Raw genomic sequence first — 21,037 nt, 5'->3', positions numbered from 1 at the left:
TTCCTATTTACATGTTGTGATCTGTATAGTCACAGCGTGTACAAATAACAAGGCTATATGAGACAGGGGCCATTTTTAATCGTATAAATACTGGGAACTATATTCTCTCTAGGCATAGGAGCACAGCTAATGTTACTTGGGCGGAGTGGCTACTTGGGCGGAGTGATTAGCGCAGCACATGAGACGCGCTGTTGATGGTTCCGTAAACAAAACAAGTGACTAGCCAGACGTGACTCGTGATCATGGCTGACTCTGAGGAACTGTCACATTCAGAGGAATTTTACTGTGTATCAAACCAAGATCCAGAACCATGTAGTTTTGAGCCAGAATACACAGACGAGGAGTTACAAACTTTGGAAGCTGTAAGACAAGATGTCGAAGGGAGAATCAGAATGAACACAGACTGGTGCTGTAAATGTGGAACATGCCAACCTATGCCGACAGAACCGAGTGCCTTCGTTGTAATGAATGGGACCGGGTATTGCCATCAATGTCAAGGCTTGATGACAATGAAAATGTTTGCGTCACTACCACGGAAGATTTCTCTGCCCTAATACACCCGGCAGTTGTCGCTTTTTTTCCCCATTGTGACAAGATCAACTGGAAGAAACGCCCCATATGCCGAGTGAACCTAATGGTCAGCTGTCCACCAAGTAAGCCATTTTGTTATAATGATCACAAGCAGTGTGTTCATGACAACACAATAATAACCATAAAGGGGATACACGGAGCCCCTATTCACGTAATAGTGTCACTACTAAGGTTATATTACATTAGCATGGCACTGTTACAGTATGGCTAATGTTAGTCATCTCAAAACATAACGGAACACTTACCACAGCAACAGGTAATCCAATTTGTCCTGTCTTTATTATCGATGTGATGGCTGTATCCTTTAGCACACGTTTCATGGTCCGTGTGGCAACTTGCATTTTTTCAAAATAGTCGTCCACAGTAAAATGTTCAGAGCAAACGAAATACTTTGTGATGGTGTTTACAGGTGTGTTTGGATCTATTTCCAGAGCAAGTAGCCATCGATTCATCAGGTCAGCGTTTTGGGTTGGAATTCTATGAAACATCATAGTATTACCTGGTCTCCCCTGTTTATTGTCGCAGCTCTTTACAATACAGCAAGCACCCATGATTGTACACTATAAATGTACTATCTAGTAATTGCTGACTCTATTACTCCAACTCTGAGCGAACTCTCTCTTCTCCTCACCACGGCGTGTAATGTTTGCATTATTTTGTCACTTATTGGGATTACTATGGTAACAGTATCCATTTACATTCAGTCTTTGTGCTAAGCTAGGCTAGCGGTGGGTGCGTCAAATAACACTTACAGAACGCACAGAAATGAAAAAGGTATGTATGGACTTATCTAACTCTGGAGGATACTGTGAATAAGCTAAAGTCCCAAAAAGTTGGAGTGTTCCTTTAAGAAGATCTTATTCTTTATATTAATGCTGTCTGTAGTGGTTTCTGGTTAATGACTGGACTGGTCAGTGTAATGAGAAATTATTTCAAATGAACAAATACACGGATTAAAATGAAGACTGTTTCAGTTTGTGAAAGTTGATGATGTTGATCGGTAACAGCAGTATGTTTCAGCTCCTAGTGTTCTGGGTGGCTCTCAGTAGTATCTGTGTGTTTCCCTGTCCTCTGTTATTCCTGCACTGAGCTGTGGTAACTGTGCTAGGTGTAGAGCCGTAATGGCGACTCCTCCGAGAGAGATAGTGACAGCAGGATGAGCCTTTAGGAGCCCTCACAAGCAACACGGGGGCCATGAAGGACGGTGAGAGAAGCAGGAGGAAGTGATTGATAGAAGGAGAAACGGAGGGAGAGCTGGTTAAGAGGACTGTAATCATGGGAACAATGCTATTTTGGTTGAAATGTCAGTTTTAATGTGCTTGTGCTTGGCGTTTCCTTCACTGCGTGTTACCTTACATGCTCTCTCAGATCAGTATGACTGCTCCTGTATGCACTGACTATCAAACACTGGAAGAGTATATTTCTGTCTAATTCATCTGCGAAACCACCAAAAGTTTTGACTCGTCTGGTTACCTGTATTTATCTTTATCATAAACCACGTTTTTTCTACTTTTTTGCTATTCTGTTATCTACAGCCTGTTTCCATTCAGTTAGCCTTTTAAACAATAAAATGGTGTGTGTAATGACAGCATCCTAGCAGCGATCTTTAGCGCACCCTTTAGCATACACTCAGGACCGCTGCAGTTTGACGCGGCTGAGAAAACTACATGCTGCGTGAAGTTAATGGGATCATACCAATATTAATCCAGTGAAAAATGCTTTGTTAGGCCATTTCACTGTGATTGAAGTGCAAATATATTTAACACAGGTTTAACATTTATATTATCAGCTCGGAAAATACATAATTTGACTAGAAACACCAGAGAGTGGAAATGTGAAGCCTCGTTCTCGTTCAGGAGAAAGGTGGATCGTGTAAATCATGCCTTTGAACTGAGTGCATCAATTTATAAATAGGTTTATGAACTAGTCTATTGGCACATTCCTTTTGCTCATGTTTCGTGAATACAGCCCAGTTTTTGTATGAGCTGAGAATAAAAGATCAGATGGAAAGACCAGTATGGAAGTAGTGATGTGTTTAAAATGCTTAAAAAAAAGAGAAAGATCTGATAATGAACATTGGAAAAGTTCAAAACAAGACAACTATTGACATGACAAAGATTCACATCATATATATAAATAATATATATGTTAGTGCTGCAACAACGCGTCGACGTCATCGATTACGTCGACTACAAAAATACGTTGACGTGCGTGAAATGCGTCGACGCGTCACACTGTTTGTTTACATCTCGCATAATGGCATACTGGGAATGGAGAAAGTTGCATTCTATCACAAAAACAGAGACAACTGTTATCAAAAGTATGTGAATACTTTAAACACAGGACAAATAAAATGGCCCTTTGTTCCCTTTGTAAAACCGATATGGTGTACCACGGCAGCACAACTGCGATGCGCGAGCACCTCAGAGGAAAACATCTTGGCGCTCTCCGGTGTTACGGTTTAACTGGTTAACGTGTGATCTGGTGACCAACTTCCTGGTTCAGGTCTGATATTCTGAAATTCTGAAAAGTTGAGATGTTTTTAACTCGATGCGGTGCGGACGCACCTGGAAAAAATGAGTGTCCTTCCATTATGTCTCTTCCATTATGAGCGCGCTTGTCGCGCGCCTACATTGGAAATAACGAACTTGAGCGCGCAATAGACGTGATATGTGAACGGCCCCTTAAAAGACAGCGCGCCACGAGACAACAGTCACAAACCACGGAGCCACCCCGAATCAGCTCCAGATCTCTGGAAACCAAGCTAAACCATAGCAGAACCCTGACTACATTTTATGGTTTGTGATGCTAAAGAACATTTCATGACTTCTCAGACAACTGTAAATTTATGGCTACTGTGGTTTAATTATAAATGCTATCATAAGCTCATATTTACCATAGTAAAATAATTTTATTTGCCTCTTATTTTATACTGTAAAAACTTCAACCACATAAGTGGAAAATGAATAAAGGGTGAAATATTATATTAGAAGTTGTACTTATATATATTTTTTTTGATAAAGTTATCCAAAGGATTCATTAGCTAATTCAAAAAAGAACATTAGATTGATTATTTATTGTAATAAAAATAATCGTTAGATTAGTCGACTAATCGAAAAAATAATCGTTAGATTAGTCGACAGAAAAAATTGTTGTTAGTTGCAGCTCTAATATATGTTTTTTAAAGAGTTCGTATTTAAGTACGCCAAACAGGAGAAGGACAGCCTACTTGTTTTCAGTGCAGGACAACACTGGATGTTTTTGTGTCTCTAATTAGGGATGTAACCATTCACTCAACTCGAATTCGATTCACGATTTATTGATTGATTTATTTTTACAAAATTACAATCAAGACAAATTATTATTTGCAGCATAAAAAAAAAAAATCCAAAGTCCACCTCTATGTATTTTTTTGGTCTCTTTTTATGTTGTAATTAACCTAATTATATAACATTATGTTGTCAGAGCCCTACAAACTAACTTCTAGGTTTTTGTCCCTAAAACTGACAAAAAAGGATAAGGCCTAAGATTACTTAAGCTGTTATGACAGACAAAAAAACAACAATACACAATTACTGATTATAATTGTTAGAATTATTATGATTATTATTATTATTATTATTGTGGTGATTAAAGAGAGGTTATCTCTCTTAGGTTTTTGCTCTAATAATTTTTTTCTCTTTCTAATAATTGTTTTAACCCCTTAACTGTCACTCACATTTTTGAACAGTGGCTTTGTAGTGCACGATCCAAACTTACATTTTTATAATTCATGAATGAAAATATTTTGTAACATGATATTGATGTACCATAGGGCTGTCACTTTTGTGAAAAATCATTTTCGATTTTTAAGACATAAGTGTTCATTGAATCGATTGTAAAATCGATTTTCCATGTCTAAAAAAAAAGACGTTTCCTTTTTCAACGTCAACTAACGGACGAACGTAAAGAGAGCGCTGGAAACGCACAAGTCAGCAATATTTCTTATTTATTGGCATGAAGTTTCGTGCAGAATAACAAACAGCAACATGAGTGCAACCTTCTCGAAAAAATATATATGCAAAGGGGACGGCTGCCATAACAAGAGAAAAACATCATTGCAGGCTTCAACCCGGCTGCATTTATGATTTAGGCTTTTCAAAAATCTCCAAGATTATTTTAAATAATGATTCAATCCATTTCAAACAACTGTTCAAAAAAAATGGAACTTTAAATGGACTTGAGAACAGGCCGTGTGTGTTTTTTTTTTATTGAACATAACTGACACTTAGTCTAGATGGCACTAGGCAGGCATGAAACGCACAAAAAGGCTAGGGCCGTTACAAATTTATTGGACAGGAAAACAAGTCGATCAACATTTTCGGGGTCCAGAGCAGGGCGTTTTTTATTCGCTATATGTCCAGCTGTTGAGAAGACGCGCTCCGACCGCACTGATGTCCCAGGGACACTCGGGTACAGCTGCGCAAGGTGGGGGTATTACCGGTCGCTGTCAGCTTGCAATGGTCCTTTTAATAACTCAGAATCTCCTGTAACTAGATGCGCGAATAAGGCGAAATCGCGTCTACCACGCTGCGAGACCTCCAGGCGCGCATAAACGCATCTTTACATTGACTTAACATTGAAATCATTCGCGTCAGACGCTCTATTAGCATTTGGTGTGAACGCAGCATAAGAGGATGCTTTCGAACTTCACTGGGTCTTATAGGCGCGTATGGTATTTTCTGTCTAGCTTTGGCAAGGCATACATCACTTTTGGAATTCTTTATTTTCTTTTTTTGCTTGTTTGTGAATTTTGTTACATCTGTATTTTTTAATTGTTTAATTATTTAAAAATTAATAGTGTAAATATTTGGTTAAAATTGATTCCCTATTTACATTTTCGAAACCTTTTTTGGTTGGTCCGATTGATTGCGCAATCGATTTTCGAACTAAAAGTGACAGCCCTAATGTACCATTTACATGGTAATGCAATGTCTGATTTTAAAATGTTTTTTTTTTAAGGATGAATTTTGAGATTTTAAGTTTTCCGTCGATATATAATTTCTGATGATTTCTAAAATGTGATTATAAATTTGAATTTTTTTTAACAAAGGTCAAAACTCCTGTTGTAATTTAGATTGTTGAGGGTGCATAATATATAGATTATCAAGATTAGATTTAATTGTAATATAATGAAGTAAATATAGGCGTCCCACAGAAAGAGCAGGTGACAGTTAACAGGGTTAAATAATCTCTCTCTCTATAATTCGTCTCCTGTGTCAGCCGTGACACTAGGATCTTCTGTTTGTTCATCAGCCGCTGTAGGGATTTCCTGGGTTTCTTCTGCGGTTGTTTTGGGTGTTTTAGACCAAAAGCGCCCTCTGGCCTTCAGATTGAGATTTACAGCTGTTCACAGAACCGTGCTTCACTGAAAGATACGCATGACAATCACAGCTTCTGCCTAATCACGATTTCGATTTCATTTCCACTTCTCGTGCTGCCCTGATTTCCAAGGCTGAAGCCCGTTTGGAGTGACCTACATGTGTGTGTGTTATCCCTCAGGTGCTATGGAGGAGCTGCACAGTCTGGACCCGCGCCGGCAGGAGTTGCTGGAGGCCAGGTTTCTGGGTGGAGTCAGTGGAAACACAGCGGGCAGCACCAGCAGCGCCAGCGGAGGAGCCAAAGTTAGTGTCTGAGTTTAACAAACACACCGGCTTACAAACAGTGGCTGTGTCTGACACCGAAGGTTATGATCAATTATGATTTAGAAACCAATTCAAGCTAAGTTTATGCTTTGGTTATGATATTTCTTTGGTAGGAAAAGTATATTTAAATTTTTTTTTTTTTGCCAATATACGATATTTAACTAATTTATATGCAATCTAACTCATTTTGGCCGATAACTGATATATTTCCTTTACAAAAACAAAACATTTTTCATTGTGGTTTATTTTGAACAAAAATGTAATTTTGAGAATTAAATAAGCAGTGAAGTTATAATGAATAAATCTGTGTATATACTTAAAATTATTTAATTGTGATTCTAATCATTCAAATTTCGCCTCATTTGGGATTTTTCGTATTGGGCCGATGCCGAAATTCGCTTTTAAGCCATTATCGGCTGATTTTGATAATATTGTGCATCCCCTAATTTTAATTTGACCACAGGGAGCCCTCAAAGCAACACACGTTCATTCATATATTAATTAAATTAAATTGCAGCCTTTGCAAATCTCTGGCTTGTATCAATGTGAAAATCGGAGTCGTATGTATTTCAGTTGCTTGGGCCTAACAGGATGTCACACACACACTGGCTTCAGACGTCGATTCTTGCCTTCATGTGGTTTCCGACACAGCCAGTTTCATGAAGACACTCAAAGTCTTCCTACTTTCATGAAGTGCTTTTTGAAATAATTATGCTTTCTGAAAGAGAAGACGTTTTGACTGTGAGGTTCATGTCACAGTTTTCTTCTGCTGTGTGGTGATGTCTTGCTTATACCTCTGTCCTCTCGTTATAATTAACTGATAACACCTGCTGCGTGATCATCGACTCATGTAAATGTGTTTCTCCTGTGCAGACCTTGACAAACAACGAATGCTCCAATCACAGTTTTGGTAGTTTGGGCTCCTCCAGTGATAAAGAGTCAGAGGTGAGTTTAGTTCTGCATGATTGTACAAACAGCTTTAAACCAAATAGCTCTCATATACTGTGACGTATTTCCAAACAGAATATTCAGTGGGAAATAATCATATGTCATGATTTATAACATTTATTGACTGACTGATGTTATCTCCCTGACCTGTAGATCAACAGCATCTGCCAATAATTGATAGCTCATCCAAATTAAATAATTAATCAACCTTCATGTCGTTCCAAACCCAGAAGACTTTTGATCCTCTTCAAAAAAAATACAATAAAAAAAAAAAAAAAAAAAAAAAAAAAATATATATATATATATATATATATATATATATATATATATATATATATATATATAACTTGTTTTTTTTTTTTTTTTTCAAACCACCAACCAACTTGAATGAATCTAATTTATTAAATGATTAACACTTAGATAGAAACAGGTTCTGTTTCTATTCTGGTATGTTGTTGAAATGTAAACCTTTAAACACTGGCTGTAAAAGCTCATTTCAAACACATTAAATAACAATGACAACAGGTTGAGTTTATTGAACATGTAATATAGTGCATACATTTGGCACAAAAGCTTCTCTCTAGAATAACTAATGAGTGATGGACATTGAGTGGCTTTCACTGATTTATCAAAGATCAGTAAAAATCTTAAGGGTAAGGAACAACATGAGGGTGAACAAATGATGCCAGAGTCTTAATATTTAGGTGAATTAACTTTAATGTCTGTTCATGGTCATTTTCTGTTTTTAGATATTTTATTAGTGCACTCTGAGGAAGCATGTGTGTTAAATGACTGCTGATTGGCATACAGGAGCCACACTTGTGAGCAGTTTTTAATCTTGGTAGTTCCCAGAAAGGAGATCTCCATCCTGAAAATCTTCTCAAACAAAAGATTGACTTTCTTCATTCATCATAGCAGCTAGATGATTTGACTCAAGCTTCTGGATAAAGATTTCCATGTAGGCATTTGATCTGTAGGTGTTTTCTCACCGTGAGAAAAGTCTGTCTGAATCAGAGATGTAGTTGTACATCTCTAGAGGTTTTATCTATGGAAGCCCGTTTCAGTCACTGAATAAAGAATAAAACAAGGTGATTGTGACTTTTTTTTTTTTTTTTTTTTTTTTTATCTCACAATTCTGACTTTTTTCTTTAAAGTCATGAACCTTACAATTTTAACATGTTTCTATAGTCAGAAACTCGCAATTCTGAGAAATAAAGTAGTTTATTTTTTATTTTTTATGCAATTGCAAGTTACTATCTCGCAATTCTGCCTTATATCACACAATTCTGAGATAAAAAGTCACAATTATCTTTGTATTATTTATCCATAAGGACTGTGAATGACAAGGAAATAAATAAATCCGTACACTGAAGTGTTTGCTCCGAACTGAGATCTGTGATGGATCCTCTGTTTCTAACTGCTCTGGGTTGAGTCCTGATGAAAGCTGTTGTTAATGACTCAGTTCATAGTTCAGCAGATGGAGCAGAGACCTTCTGCTGTGTTTTCTTTTTACAGAGAAATTGGTGCTGGTGTGTGAGTGTGACTCAGGCCGATGGGACATGTTCCCTGTAATGAAGCTCTAGTTCTGTGTGCTTCTGCATCATTCTGCAGAGGATGCTGTGTGTGTGTGTGTGTGTTTAGGTTTGGTAGTAGGCTCTAGCTGGGTTGGCATCTGTCATAACTCCTGATAGTTTAACCATCAGCAGGCAAAGCTCTACACATGTGCATGCACACACACTCACTCACACACAGACACACACACACACACACGAAGCATCATACTAAGGAGAACTGTCCTCCACACACAACACACCTGCTGTGACATAAATCAGAGCAAGAGAGGAGGAGGAACCAGGGAGAGAGTAAGTGAACAAACTCCACTCATGTGGCTGGGAGCTGCTTATTAGGCCAGACGTCAGACACCTAGATAGTGTAGACCCACACACACACACACACACACACACACAGTGCCACTGCATTAGAGCCGCCACACACACACACACACACACACACACATAGTGCCACTGCATTAGAGCCGCCACACACACACACACCCAGACACTGTCTGTTAGAGCGGCCACACACACACACACACCCGTCAGACTTCCCATAAAACCTCCATTACAGCGGCACCTCAGACTACCTACACTAGATTACCCATAATCCCCTGAACACTAATCACAGCCTCCAACACCTGCAGCCTGAAGCACAGGACTCATTTAATGCCGGCTGATTTACATATTCATGATGGATTAGAATATATGTCTATATGAAGGATTTGCATGTTCAGTGACAGGAATGAAGATGATGTTTCAGAAGTCTTCTCTCAAGTGAAGCAGCACAGATCAGTTCTCTCTCTAACGCACTGAGTCATGTTTGCCTCTGTGTCTGGTCAGTAGTTGTGTGACAGCGGTGGCGAGCGTGTTTGTTTGTGTTGCCTGTGGCCGTCCAGTGACATCAGTCTCAGGTGTGCGGCTCGTTAGGGTCACAGCGGTCCGGGACGGTCTGGCACGGTCACTGAGGACTGATTATACACCGCAGCTTCAGTCCTGTTCCCTGCTCCTCCTCTCCACTGCCTTCTCCTTTTCATTTATTGTTACTTTGTCTTTCTTTCTTTTTCTCCTTTTCCTTTCCTTCCCGTTTTCTTATATCATAAATCATATCATATTTCTTTTACTTTAATTTCCCCCTTTCTTTGTCCTTTTCCTGTATTTTCTGCATCCTGCTTGTATTCCTGTTTCCCTCTTTTCTTTCCCTTTCCTATTCTCTCTCTCCCGTCTTTTTGTTTCCCTTTTCATGACCCATCCCTTCACTTTTCCTCTTTGTTATCCTTATTTCTGTCTTTTTCTTTTCATTTCTTTCCTTATTCATTCTTCTCTTGGTCTCTGTTGCATTTTATTTTCTCTTCCTTTTGTCTTTTTCCTTGTTTCCTTTTCCCTTTATCTTTCATCGGCTCATTTTATGTATCTTTTCCTCTGACTCGTTCTTCCTCTTCCTCTGTTGCAGGGCTCAGATGGGAAAAGAGGAAGTTCTCCTGCGTATTCAGTAAGTCTCGTGTCCCAGTCATGTGAGAATTGAAAAGAGACACAAATGATGTTTTCGGAGGCTCTTGGTTCAGTCACCCAGACAGTGACGCAGTTTCCAGAAACACCTGGCTTTGCACACACACACACACACACACACACACGAGTACATCATTATTATTCTATGATAACCTGAGATTAAACTCTGATATGAGAAATGATGTATAATATAGAGGGCGGAGTTTAACCACATCTGTTTTGGAAACACTCTTTTTCTGTTTCACAGCTATAAAGAGATTAGCATTTGAATCAATGCATCAAGCATTTTCTTCTTTAGATTAAGCGTGTGTGTTCATCTCTTGATGGTGTTGGTGTGTGGAGTTTGGTGGCAGATGTGGAGGTTCAGTCCAAGCCCGTGAGCGAGAACTCGTCTCTGATCTGAATGCAAAGATGCCCTTGGCAGCACACCCCTCTTTGTCTGTGCTGAAAAGAGCAGGATATTTCTGCATCCTTTCCCCAGAGAGACAGAACATAGACTGTGATCATTGGTCCAGGCCCTGGATTATGCACTCTCACATTAGGGATATTCTCATTCTCACTTAGTCTCAAGAGTCATTAAATACAGTTTGAAGACTCACAGTATGTCTCGTTATACTCTCATCTGATGTTCAGAGATTGTATGATTTGCTCTCTGGAGACTATGAATTGAAATGTGGTGCTCAGTGCTCGCTGAGGCCAGCGCTATTGTGTATCGGGTGCAAAATAAGACCTGAATAAATTCACAACAAATGGTGTTTGAATGTAATGTTTCTCATTTCTAGACTCCTGAAAAGAAGCACTCGGAGTCATCACGGGGCAGGAAGAGGAAAGCTGACATCCAGTCCGAGAGCAGTCAGGGTAAACCATTAACTCTCTTGCTCTAGTATGTTCTTCACGTTTAGCTTAATATGCTTAATAATGTGTCTTTTTTTTCCTTTTCTTTCATAGGGAAGTCTGTCATACGGGGACCCAAAATTAGTGATTATTTTGATGTGAGTATCTGTCAGTAATTCGAGGGGAAGCTAATGAAAGCATGTGATAAATCCTCAGCATTGGCTTAATGAAAGCGTAACTGATATACAGAGATTGCAGCTTGGATGATGAAACCAGATTTGCAACACAGCTAGCGTAACATTTTCAAGCAAAACAGAATATTTGCATGGAAGTAATATAGGGTAGACTGAATTTTATTTGTGATGTGATTTGGATAGCGAAGAGTAGTATTGTTTATATATTTTTTTTTATAATTAATAATATGTTCCCACTTGGCATTAATGGTTACATCAAAGACATTCAGAGGCGGTGAAACATTTTACATTGATAAAAGATATTTCAGACACCATAAGTTTTTTTTTTTTTTTTTTTTTTTTACATTTATTAAATGATAATGTGCTTGTCACGTAGCATTGCAAAAATACGGCATATTTTTCATATTCTTCCTTGTGATCCATTGGTCTGATTCAAATTTAATCTACACCAGGATGCTCAAACCGAACACTGTGTCTCTCCACATTAAGCTGGAAAAGCAGAAAGTGTTTTAACATTGAAATAATTCTGGCATCACCTTAAAATAGTTGAACCATAATGCCATTTCTGTCTTTCACTCTCGCTCATGTCATTCCAAACACAAATGTTTTTTTATTCAATCAGAAACTGAAGCTAAAATGTATCACAAGTTGCTGTTCCATGCAATGAAATCATATAATAACCAGTTGTTGTTAAACTCCAGAATGAACAGAACTGTCTATATGGTGTTCGGAGGTGTGGTGTCTAGAACTGCTCCATTAGATAATCATTTAAATCCATATGATTTGTATATTTGCCCTTTTCTGTAGTTTCAGGGTGGTAACGGGTCCAGTCCAGTAAGAGGTCTGCCACCAGTCATCCGCTCACCCCAGAACTCACATTCCCACTCTGCACCAGGATCCAGCGTAGGTCACACACACACACACACACCGTTCACATCTGGTGTTAAGAGCTGCCTTGAGTTATCCGATCACAAGTGGACAGCAGCATCTCTCAACACTTGTGATCAGATTTCATCACATCACCATCTTATTCTGTTTTGAGCAGAATGTTCTTTAGGGTTTTAGTGGAGTATCTGCATTAACCAAACTTTAGATGCGTGTTACTCCATGTTGATGTCAGGGTGCTCTTTACACTCATTAGTAATGGTCCATGAGTACAGGAAATGTTTGGTACAGGTCTTTGAGTTGAATGAATGAATGCAGCATTGTTTTAACCACTATATGTGTGGAACATTTGTGTGTGCAAAACTTGATTTGAATGAGATAATGCCGTTTATATCTAGTGCGTGTTTCCAACAACTACCCTATGTGCAGCAAGATTTGGAAAAAAAGAAAACGTTTTTGACCACATTTACACTTGTTTTTAGCATGGACTACTTATGAATGGGTCATCCGGGACTGAAGCTAATGCTAATAGACCTCAGTCCAGTAATTGTATATCGTGATCAAAGACGTCTCAAACACACGCTCCTTAAACGACTGACATTGAGTCCTCTGCACTGAGTTTGCTGCAGCCTGAATTGAACTACTGGCATTATTGACACACTGTTTTCCTAATTAATGCTGTATAGAGGTCTTCACGGGTCCAAAAATTCTTGCCCGAACCCGACAGAGACCCGTAATGTACCACACCAAACCGACCCGGACCAGTCTATTATTTCAAAGGCTGGACCCGGACCCGTGTAGATCCGAGAAATGCCTACCCGGACCCGACCCGGACCCGTATATTACTTGAAATCTGGACCCGAACCCGCCGGGAAGACACAGACCCGACTGGACCCGACGTTGACATATTCCACCTTAAATTGCTATTACAAGTCAATAAACCTGTTGCGAAGAATACAGCTTTTTGTCTTACCTAATTTAAAGAGCCGTGGTCTCTCTTCCTTGTACCTGACTGCCTGTGATGCATTACAATCCTCCGTCAAGAAAGTTATTCATGTTATTCCTCTCGTTATTCCAAGTCCAAGCTGAATCCACTCATTATTTCAGCTTCAAAAGTCCACTTGATGTTACGGTGACGGATGACAAATGCTACTGTGCACATGTACATTCTGACTCGAGTTAATTCGCATAATAACTTACACTGTTTGCCTTTTGAACTATAATAACGATCGCTCGTGCAATGCCATGGCCGCTGACATTATTTATTTACTATCATCTGATCTCTGTCTGTGCTCTCTGCTCTGCATCGAGTCTGAATCTGAACAACTAAAACTAAGATTAAACGGTTCATTTATAATATTATAAAAATGGGAGAAAATGCAAAACGCGGTTTGGCGTTCGAAGTGTCCCTCACTGCTTGCCATAGAAACATGACTGCACATTCGTGCTAGCTTTATAAACCTAAAATGCCTTAACGCAATTTAAGCGTAATAGAAAACATTCATGTGACAGTTCACCTCAAATTGTGTTGCTGATTTGAAATATATTAAACATGAGTGTGTCAAGTCTGCAAGCATTACCGTGTGTGCACTTGTATTAACTCGAGTCTGCGAGCGAGAGAGAGAGAGAGAGATCACTTTTTTTTGGCTCACTCTTTTCTTTTCCTAATTTTACAAGTTGCAAGTTACAAAAAACACAAGCAGTCTTTGATAACGGCCGGATGTTCTCCGAGTCCGATGACTCCGATCGGCGATCGCACGGGTATTACACACAATGTTAAACAGACCCGGGACCCGAGGTAATAGATTCGGACCCGACCCGGACCCGGCTGATGATTTAAAATATAGACCCGAACCCGTACGGGTCCCGGGTCGGGTCCGGGGTCGACGGGTCTCGGGTGCACTGTGAAGACCTCTAATGCTGTACAGTTGCTCTGACACGATCTGTATTGTTAGAAGCACACACACACACATGCCACAACAACACTCGTCTATATTCCCACAATGCAGACTGTCTGTGTGTGTCTCTCATTACTACACAGTCTAATGTTGTGCAATGCTGTGTTTCAGACCCGGCAGAACAGCTCGTCCCCCACCAGTCTGTGTTTTGGGGACTCTCTTATTTCTTCTCGACAGCTGTCAGTCAAGAGTGTTCAGGTGAGACTTTGCATAGGTGTGCTTGCATTATATTAGTAACAAGAGACTCATTAGTAATCATTGTACAACAATCAATCAATCATCACGTTAACTATTGTTTTACTAGTATTCTTTAGAGCAAAAATTGTTGGTTACTTGGAGCAGAAATATTTAAATATGACATTTTGTGGTTGTCAAAAATGTACTTATATTTCTAATTTTAATATTTAGAAGAAATATATCTGGGATAATGTCAAAACATTAAAATGTACAAATTAAAGAGATTCGGAAAGTAGCACAAATGATTAATGCATGGTGAAAGGTTTGTATTGGTTGTAATTTTTATAATCCGTTATCAAAAGTGAAATCTTTTGATAACGGATGAAGCCCTGTAACTTCAAATGAGTGTATTTGAAGAACATCAATCATGAATAAGTGTTGAGTTGTGTGTGTTCGTGTAGACCGACCTGACGGTGGTAAAACTGGCCGCTATAGAGAGCAATAAAAACCTGGACCTGGAGAAGAAGGAGGGCAGGATAGACGATCTGCTGCGGGTGAGAATTCATTTGAATTCATAGAAACGATTATGTAATCAGACTATTCGTGATGTTGTTAAATATATTTATCTTTTATGTGAAATCTTTGAATCTTTTGAGTGACTAGAGTGCACTTTGATAATGTACAGAGTTTTGACAGAATAAGATTTGATGTGAAAAATCACTTGCATCTTGCAAATTTCCGACTTGGTGTAACCAAGTTCTAACAATGAAATTGTTTGTATTTTTCATAATATATTTAAAAAAAAATCTTCCTCTTTTCTGCAGGCAAACTGTGATCTTAGGAGACAAATTGATGAGCAGCAAAAGCTTCTAGAAAAGTACAAAGAACGTTTAAACAAGTGCATCACGATGAGCAAAAAACTTCTGATTGAGAAGGTGAAGCATCCTTGGGATATTTCAGAAATCAGCGTTTTAGGTTTTGGCTGTAAAGCCCACTGCTTACAGTATGTGTAAAGCAGCGGTTCTCCATTTCAGTCCTTGCGCCCCACTGCTCTGCACATTTTGTATGTTTCTCTTATTGCTTCAGACGTTTGTTCTATTCGAACGTAAGTGCCCTGCGAAATGGACGTCACTGGATATTAAGCCATGATTCCAGTTTGAAGCGAACGTATATGTTCCATTCAAAGTGCATTGAAGTGTGCGAGACGTGAATTTAAACTGTATTGTTTTACAGAGGTATATTTTGTCACAGTTGTCCGTGTGTGCAGATGGACGTTGTGCAACTCAAATCAGTGAATGAATGATCCGAAGTGAGGTAAACTTCAACAGATTTCCCCTGCTCAGGGAGTAGGGAGCAATGAACAATGGGAACACAGTTAATGCATGGAGCTCACTTCTAACGAGCTGATTATCTGAATCAGGTGTGTTAACAAAGAGGGGACACACAATATATGCAGAGCAGTGGGGCGTGAGGACTGTTTTTGAGAACCGCTGGTGTAAAGGTCACGCTTTACAAGTTTCAACACTGTACAATGAATAAGAAGCGATTGAGATGTTTCTGAAGCTGTGTGTGTTTGTCCAGAGCACACAGGAGAAGCAGGCGTGTCGGGAGAAGAGCATGCAGGATCGACTGCGTTTGGGTCATTTCACCTCTGTGAGACGCGGAGCCTCGTTTACAGAGCAGTGGACCGACGGCTACGCCTTCCAGAACCTCGTCAAGTAAGACGCTCGCTGAAGCCCAAAGTAGATTTGCACATGCAGTCCTCTGTAAACACTATTTGCACATTACGATAACTTGACTTGTAAAATATGTTGGACTAAAGTCTTTCTTTAAAGTAGGTCTTTTGTAGTGCATTACAGATTGACTGTTTTTATGCAGACAGCAGGAATGGATCATTCAACAACGGGAAGAAATCGAGAGACAGAGGAAACTGTTAGCTAAGAGAAAGCCACCATCAGCCAGCAGCTCACAGTCTCCCAGCACCAACTCTGAGCCCAAACCACGCAAGACCAAAGCTGTGAACGGCGCTGAGAGCGACCCTTTCCTCAAACCCAGCCTCCCTCAGCTGTGAGTGCTGCTCAACACATTTCCTGATGCCATAGATTTACTATCAATCTCTAATATCTGATGCAACTTAAGGATCTTAAAAACCCTTGGATGAAATGGATTCATTAATATAAAATAAAATAGACAACACGGTAGGACATGATTTATTATGAACCAAAAGTTAATTTTAATGACGTTTCTTTCCACTATGTGGAAAATTAACTTTTTATCTATTATGATACACTGTAAGTCTGTAAGTGAGCATTGTGGAGAAATTGCATCAGCTCCTTCAGAAGCATACGTTTGATTCCCTCTCAGTCAGTCAGATCGTCTTAGCCCAGTACATGCATGGAGGTTTTTTTATGAAGGTAAAACGGTAGCAAAACTCGAAAACTTGTTGATCTGACTGTGAGAACTTGTCATATTAACATTCAAAATTTGTACGTTTAAATTTTTACTCCCAGCTCTGAATCTCTCAATTTGCACACACAATGATCAAAACTACCATGTTCTGAATTGGAAGTTGCAGCTTAATATTTACAAATGTGTAGAATGACATTCATGTAAAGAAAATGACACACAAATGTTTGACAAATGTTTTTTTTTTTTTTTTTTTTTCACCTGAACGTTTTTGTCTTTCTAGAAGAAAACTGTCTGGATTTTAATCATTGAGAAGACAAAATGAAAATCTTTGAACTAAATGTTTGACATATTTCCTTTTGCTCTTCAGTTTCGCTGCCTTGCGTCAAGTCGGCAAGTTCAAATCCTAGCGCTCTGACTTTTGATTATTGTCTGTGTAAAAATGTAATCTTCAAAATATTAGTATGACAAGTTCTCATATTCAGATCAACAAGCTCTCGAGTTCAGCTGCTGATATACCTCCATGTTTCTAAGCCTGTTCCTCTGATGCTCCTGCAGGCTAACTTTAGCGGAGTACCATGAGCAGGAGGAGATCTTCAAACTGAGACTCGGACATCTCAAAAAGGTCAGTGGCTCCTGTATGATTTCAGATGTAAAAACTATTGAAAATGGGAAAGCGATGTCTGTCTTTGTTTCCGCAGAAGTACTCCAAAGAGCAGCATAATCTTCTGTAACATTATGAATGTCTTTACTGTTACTTTTGATCAATTTAATGTGCCTTTGCTTAAAAAGAAAAGGTAGTGATCATCAGCTTTACCCACAATTTTCTGTCCACCTTATCTCCTCCAGCAGCAGAAATGGCAGAACATGCCACCATATGAAATATAAAATAAAATAAGTGTATGTTTGTGTGTTTGTAGGAGGAGGCAGAGATTCAGGCAGAGCTGGAAAGGTTGGAAAGGGTGCGAAATCTTCACATCCGGGAGCTGAAAAGAATAAATAATGAAGACCGTTCACAGTATGTACCCACATGATCTCTGATCTGTCACTATCCTCTGATCTCGCTTTATTTTTCCCTGTTATATTGTGTCTTTCGTACTGGACACACATGATTTAACTGACTCTAAAATGACCATATTCTCCACATTTGTAGCATTTTTTTTTGTTTATCTTTTGTTTTAATCTTTCCCAGATTCAAGGACCACCCCACCCTGAATGAGCGCTACCTGCTGTTACATCTGCTGGGACGAGGGGGCTTCAGTGAGGTCTACAAGGTACCCTTACCCCTCATTTATAACCGAGGCTGAGATATGCTGACCTCTGAGAAAGAAACTGGTCATTTGGTTCATTATTCTGCTCTTCAGGCGTTCGACTTAATCGAGCAACGCTACACTGCTGTGAAGATTCATCAGCTCAACAAAAACTGGAGAGAGGAGAAGAAAGAAAATTACCACAAGTATGTTTCTCCTCTTTGATGCTATTCAATGTTTGATCACCAACACTATATTGAAAATGTATGTTTAATGGCAATGCAGTTGATTAACGAAGAAGTCTTTTGATTTCAATATGCTATAACAGTGTGGCAAACAGCTTTCTACAGATGCTGCTAAGGGAGCTGTATTTAACCACGAAAAAAAACTGTTTAAGCCATTTCTCTCTCTCTTATTTTTATATGTGTGTGCTTGATGTGTAGCATAGGCTTGCTGGCTCATATTGCAGTGTGGGGATATTGTTATGTAAGGCTGTATTTCCATGCCAATTGGTATTCAGCACAGTACTTGAAATGTCTGGAAATCGAGTCCAGTGTCCGTCTGGGTCTCACCTCTCTGTGCCTCTCTTCTCTGCAGACACGCCTGTCGGGAATACCGAATACATAAACAGCTGGATCATCCCAGAATAGTGAAACTGTACGATTACTTTTCACTGGACACAGACACGTGAGTTGGCTCCAGCCCTGCAGACTTCACCGCCCGATCAGATCGATCAGTCATACGTGAGATGGGCACGAGTGACGGGGGGGGGTTTGTGTTTCCTGCAGGTTTTGCACGGTTTTGGAGTACTGTGAAGGAAATGATCTGGATTTCTACTTGAAACAGCACAAGCTGATGTCTGAGAAAGAAGCTCGCTCTATCGTTATGCAGATTGTTAATGCTCTACGATACCTGAACGAGATCAAGCCACCCATAATACACTATGACCTCAAACCCGGTGAACACACACTCTTGTTTTACTTTACTTTTTTTTATTGTAATATATTGCTCAATTTTCATCATCATTACTCAAATCTTCAGAAATCATGATAATATTCTTATTTGCTGCTCAAGAAACAGCTCTGATTATTATCAATGTAGGAAAAAGTTGTGCCGCTTCATATTTTTCTATATTATTTCTATAGAAAGTTTTAAAGAACAGCATTAATTTTCATTTTTATCGATGTAAATATCTTCACTGTCACTTTTGAACAATTTAATACAACCATGGTGAATAAAAGTATTAATTTATTTAAAATATATATTTTCAATGGTTGCATATGCTTTATTTTTTTATGCATACATGAAATATATATTGAAGAGAATGCTGTATAGGGATTACATGTGTGCTTGCATATGTCTGTGTGGTTGTGTGCAGGGAATATTTTACTGGTAGATGGAAATGCATGTGGAGAGATAAAGATCACAGATTTCGGACTGTCTAAAATCATGGATGATGACAACTATGGAGTAGATGGGATGGACCTGACCTCACAAGGGGCAGGCACTTACTGGTAACACACTCACAGATACACTCACATTTTGACCTGTGCCTTTGAAAGCATGAAACTCAGTGGTGTCTTGTTTCGGCTGTAAGGTACTTACCCCCGGAGTGTTTTGTGGTGGGTAAAGAGCCTCCAAAGATCTCCAATAAGGTGGACGTCTGGTCTGTCGGTGTCATATTTTTCCAGTGCCTCTATGGAAAAAAGGTGAGAAGCAATTATCTGAATAACTGGGAAGATTATCAGTAGGATCTACAGTGCAAAATGGAAATGGCTGTCATTTTACTGATTTCTAGTACACCTTTTCGATTGCATAAAGCGCTTAGACTAGTCTTAAAAAGTTAGTCATATATATATATATATATATATATATATATATATATATATATATATATATATATATATATATATATTATTTTTATTTTATTTTTTTCTTAGAAAATGGTTGTGACTTTAAAATCAGTTATGAAAAGTGTCTCATTTGAATCCAAGAAGTCTGATTGTCTCTTGGCTAACCAATAGTTGCAGTCTGAACAGTAGTGTCTTGATGTTTGAACTAGAGCTAGTTCTGTTTTACTATGCAAACTTGATATGTTTCTCTAGCCATTTGGCCATAACCAGTCACAGCAGGACATCCTGCAGGAGAACACCATCCTGAAAGCCACAGAGGTTCAGTTCCCTTCCAAACCTGTTGCCAGCAATGAGGCCAAGGTCAGTTCAGGTTTTCTTTTGAAAAATAATCAGTGTAATGTTTTTAATGAAATTTATACAAATAAATTAGTTGTTCATATTGCACGATTTTTGCAGTGTGGCATGCTCTACTTTGTCTAAAACAGTAGTCATTGAAGGAACAAGTGCTGTCACGGTACCAAACTGTCAGTATTCAGTACCGATACCAGTGAAAATCCACTGCTCTCAGTACCAATTTCGTTACCAAAGCAAAACACAAAAATCTACTAATTAAAAACTACACACTTTTTATCACTAAAAATAAAACCATTCCATTCTTTATACGTATTTACAATTGTGTAATTTTTTGTACAAGTAATATAATTAAGAAAAACAGTAAACAAGTTTCACCCAAATTTAATTGGTCTTTTAATTAATTCAATTTAAACATTTTGTTTTTTGGTAAATAAAGGGGATTCGCTATTAAAATTAAAAATGTAAGACATATTGTGTGATTTATTTCTTAAAAAAATAAAGTTTGATATTTTTTCAACAGTAGTAGCATTATCAGATATATTCTACTAAATAATAGTAATATTTCTAGCACAATGCCTTTATGTAAAATTTTGACGGGCTACTTTTATTTTGACACTGGTTTTACTCAAATTAAACGGTAAAATGCTTGTGAAGTGACTCAGTTCTGGTGATGTTTATGTATTTATGTCCTCATTGAGATGATCACGCGATTCAGTCTCTGTAGTAAACAAACCATTCACACAGAGACGCGCAGAACATGCAGGATTCAGACTTCAAACAACTTTACAGATACTGGTCCATACGGAGATTTGATTTGATTCATTTATGCTAACTTTGACAA

At 38.7% G+C, this 21,037-nt stretch overlaps 1 protein-coding gene across 3 annotated transcripts in view; it reads left to right on the top strand.

Moving 5' to 3' along the window:
* tlk1a (tousled-like kinase 1a) overlaps positions 1-21,037 on the top strand; it is a 31,994-nt gene that overhangs the window by 6,982 nt on the left and 3,975 nt on the right. For 2 of the 3 annotated variants that reach the window (XM_026218634.1, XM_026218632.1), the window contains exons 2-21: positions 6,133-6,254; positions 7,149-7,220; positions 10,230-10,268; positions 11,068-11,143; positions 11,234-11,277; positions 12,121-12,216; positions 14,268-14,354; positions 14,795-14,887; positions 15,158-15,268; positions 15,915-16,051; positions 16,212-16,400; positions 17,298-17,364; positions 17,660-17,757; positions 17,932-18,013; positions 18,104-18,195; positions 18,587-18,676; positions 18,778-18,947; positions 19,368-19,503; positions 19,587-19,698; positions 20,095-20,202. In XM_026218634.1, coding sequence (XP_026074419.1) covers positions 6,138-6,254; positions 7,149-7,220; positions 10,230-10,268; positions 11,068-11,143; positions 11,234-11,277; positions 12,121-12,216; positions 14,268-14,354; positions 14,795-14,887; positions 15,158-15,268; positions 15,915-16,051; positions 16,212-16,400; positions 17,298-17,364; positions 17,660-17,757; positions 17,932-18,013; positions 18,104-18,195; positions 18,587-18,676; positions 18,778-18,947; positions 19,368-19,503; positions 19,587-19,698; positions 20,095-20,202 — 2,016 coding nt within the window. In that variant the 5' untranslated portion in view covers positions 6,133-6,137. The remainder of the gene's footprint in view (positions 1-6,132; positions 6,255-7,148; positions 7,221-10,229; positions 10,269-11,067; positions 11,144-11,233; positions 11,278-12,120; positions 12,217-14,267; positions 14,355-14,794; positions 14,888-15,157; positions 15,269-15,914; positions 16,052-16,211; positions 16,401-17,297; positions 17,365-17,659; positions 17,758-17,931; positions 18,014-18,103; positions 18,196-18,586; positions 18,677-18,777; positions 18,948-19,367; positions 19,504-19,586; positions 19,699-20,094; positions 20,203-21,037) is intronic. The other variant, XM_026218633.1, reaches the window with a different exon arrangement.

Source organism: Carassius auratus, chromosome 34, assembly GCF_003368295.1.
Source record: "Carassius auratus strain Wakin chromosome 34, ASM336829v1, whole genome shotgun sequence".
In the NCBI taxonomy this organism is placed as follows: domain Eukaryota; kingdom Metazoa; phylum Chordata; class Actinopteri; order Cypriniformes; family Cyprinidae; genus Carassius; species Carassius auratus.
Note: the sequence above shows the minus strand (reverse complement) of the source record. Positions and strands in the feature narration are given on the sequence as shown.